This window comes from Vigna umbellata, chromosome 8 (genome assembly GCF_029865625.1).
Source record: "Vigna umbellata cultivar VRB3 chromosome 8, Vumbellata_1.0, whole genome shotgun sequence".
NCBI classification, from domain to species: Eukaryota; Viridiplantae; Streptophyta; class Magnoliopsida; order Fabales; family Fabaceae; genus Vigna; species Vigna umbellata.
In genome coordinates, this window is record NC_142172.1 from 39,045,685 (window position 1) to 39,048,620 (window position 2,936).

Consider the following 2,936-nt stretch of genomic DNA (forward strand, 5'->3'; position numbering starts at 1 on the left):
AATTCTTTTCAGTTAATATGACCAAAAATTGAAATTTTTATGTTGTTAAATTATACTATATCACCTTTCGGATTACTGTTCTCCCCTTTAAGGAAAACTCCACTATGAATGGTAGTCCACTCGGTCCCATTTGAAGGGAAAAAATAAGGTAATAGAACTATTATAATCGTGATCCTGATTCGGTTGATTCATCTACCACACAGCACAGATATCTGAAATATATTTAAATAAATAAAAGAAAAGTGAGCGAGTATTTAAGGAGCATTTAGAGCAAGACCTTTCAGAATCCAAGGATAAAGAGAAAGAGAGTGAGTGAGAGAAATAGAGAAGATGGGAAGAAAGGCAAATTGTGAGAATCAATACGCTATGAACAGAGGTCCTTGGTCTGCTGAAGAAGACAAAATTCTTATGAACTACGTTCAAGTCCACGGAGAAGGTAAATGGAGAGAGCTTTCCAAAAGAGCAGGTATAACTTTTTTTCGCCATATATGTTTCAAAAGTATTATACTTTGAAAACTGATCGTTTCTATTTCTGTAGGGTTGAAAAGATGTGGCAAGAGTTGTAGACTTCGATGGCTGAATTATCTAAAGCCAGATATTAAGAGAGGAAACATTTCTTCTGATGAAGAAGATCTCATTATCAGATTACACAAACTCTTAGGGAATAGGTACATCTATTTATATTATACATGCATTTCTTCCATTTTTTTTTTGTCACGTAATATATTAGTTAATATTCTTTTCATATTCTTTTGGTGAACAGATGGTCTCTCATTGCGGGACGATTACCAGGGAGAACAGACAATGAAATTAAGAACTACTGGAATACTTATTTGAGAAAGAAGGTAGAGCACAGGCACAGTCAAAACGACGTTGTTGGCCATGACGGCAACGTTCCTATCAACTTAACCTCCAAAACTTCCTTGGGTGATGTTCTTGATCCTACAAAATCAGCTCACCCAATGATGATTAAACCCAAATCAATGAGGTGTACCAAGGTTATGATGCCAGGCAATGATTCGGTGAACACGATGAATTTCATCGCAACGACCTGGGACCATAACCCTTCTGCTTCCATGCCACAGGATGAACATAACCACTGTTTCACCGGTGTTCTTCAAGACTTTGACCTCGGTGACTTTTTAATGTCGTACGAGGATGATTGTCGCTTCAATGGGTATGCTTGTGTTGAAATACCCCAACATATTTTTGAAGATCAGACTTGGAGGCTTGATGATTCCATGGTGGAAGAAACCTGGTACGAGAATTGGAAGCACGACACCTACTTTTCACAAGAGCAAGATATGGACATGGATATGGGCTTTTCTTCATTTTAAAACTGGACAAAATTTAGGTACATTACTTTAAGTGCTTTTGATTTTGTTCTTTAATCAAAATTAGAATTTCTTTTCGGTATCATCTGCAATAAAGGTTGAATTTAAATGTTGGTACTAATTAGAAATTCTAATTTTGAATCAAAAACAGATCTAAAATCTCTTAAGTATTGTGATTTTTATGAAGATGTATAAGTTGTGTGTTACAAGGGAGAATTATGCTTCCGGCAATACATTGCAATTTTGGGTTATTCTATGAAAGTTTTGAAACTATCAACTGTTGCTCTTAGTGTAAAGAAGGATGGAGTTTCTTTTGATACTACCTTTTTTATCTACGTTCATTTCATACATGCTTTTCAAAATAAAGTATTATATTCAAATAATAATTTATGAAGTTATAAATCGAATGTAAGAGAAAAGTTTAAGTATCAAATATCAAATATCATGACACCACTCTATAAAGAACCACGAAGGTGGTGTAATTCCTGAGTTTTTATACGGCCTTGTAATAAATTTCACGCATTTTGATTAATTATAGTTTATTAAATATTTTATTTTAAACAAAGCAATAGTTCTACAGTATTATGAGTATTTGTTGTGAAAATTAATAAATTAAATTTCAACGAATTTTAGTAAAGCTTAAAACACTTTCAAATACTGGTTGTTAATAGTGGACTAAAATAAATAACTTTACTAAATGTTACTCTTGGACTAAATATTTTTTATCTTATATAAGTACATTATGAAAACATTATTCTTTTATGTAAAAAAAAATATCAATTTTTTTAAGCTATATATTTAAATAATTTTATATATTGAAAGGTTAAAATATGTTCTGTAGCTATTGCAAAATATAAGTAATTATTTAAACTATGACTCGATTCATGAATAACTATTGAATTTTACTAAGCTTTGGTAACCTATTTAAAAACTAAAATTAAATATAAGAACAAGCTCTACTCTGATGCCTATCAAATGAATTTTGTGTTGGTTCTTCTTTTTGTGGCACAGACTTTTGAGTTGTATTTCTAATTCAATAAAAAAAATATGAATTGTTGAATATCATTAGTATATACGAACTTATTATCCAGAATTAAACAAATACTAAATTTTATGAAAATATACAGGATTTTTTAAAATCGTAACAAAGTTGTAAGGATTTACTATATAATTTAACCATAGAAAAATGTATTAATTATTTATTAAATTTAATAACCAATTTAAAATAGCAAAATATTACAGAGAAAAGTAATTATGTTTGCTTGCAGTGAGTAGAATTAAATTTGTTTTTAAAATTAAATTTGTTAAAAAAGTGAAGGCAAATGAAAGATTTATATTATAATGAAAATTATATGTTATATTTTATCATAAATTATTTTTCTAAGAGATATTTTAAATATAAATTATTTCGTTCTCGTCTTAATTTCAATAATATTAGGTTTGTAAAAGTAAATAAAAATAAAATCAAGTTTTTAAATGCTTTACTCAACGTATACTTAATTGGGCCCATATAGATGTCGGCCTAGTCTACCTTTCCGTCTCTAATGGGTTTGTTGCTTTTGTTAATCAATTGTGGCTATTGTTATTGGAAACCCCAAAATT

The 2,936-nt window shown here is 29.8% G+C and overlaps 1 protein-coding gene across 1 annotated transcript; it reads left to right on the forward strand.

Moving 5' to 3' along the window:
* Positions 1–308: 308 nt before the first annotated feature.
* Positions 309–1,574, forward strand: LOC124830980 (transcription factor MYB1-like). The gene is made up of 3 exons (XM_047304864.2): positions 309–466; positions 539–668; positions 764–1,574. Exons 1-3 carry the CDS (start codon positions 331–333, stop codon positions 1,335–1,337), a joined length of 840 nt encoding a protein of 279 aa, XP_047160820.1. The 5' UTR covers positions 309–330; the 3' UTR covers positions 1,338–1,574.
* The last annotated feature ends 1,362 nt before the right edge of the window (positions 1,575–2,936 follow it).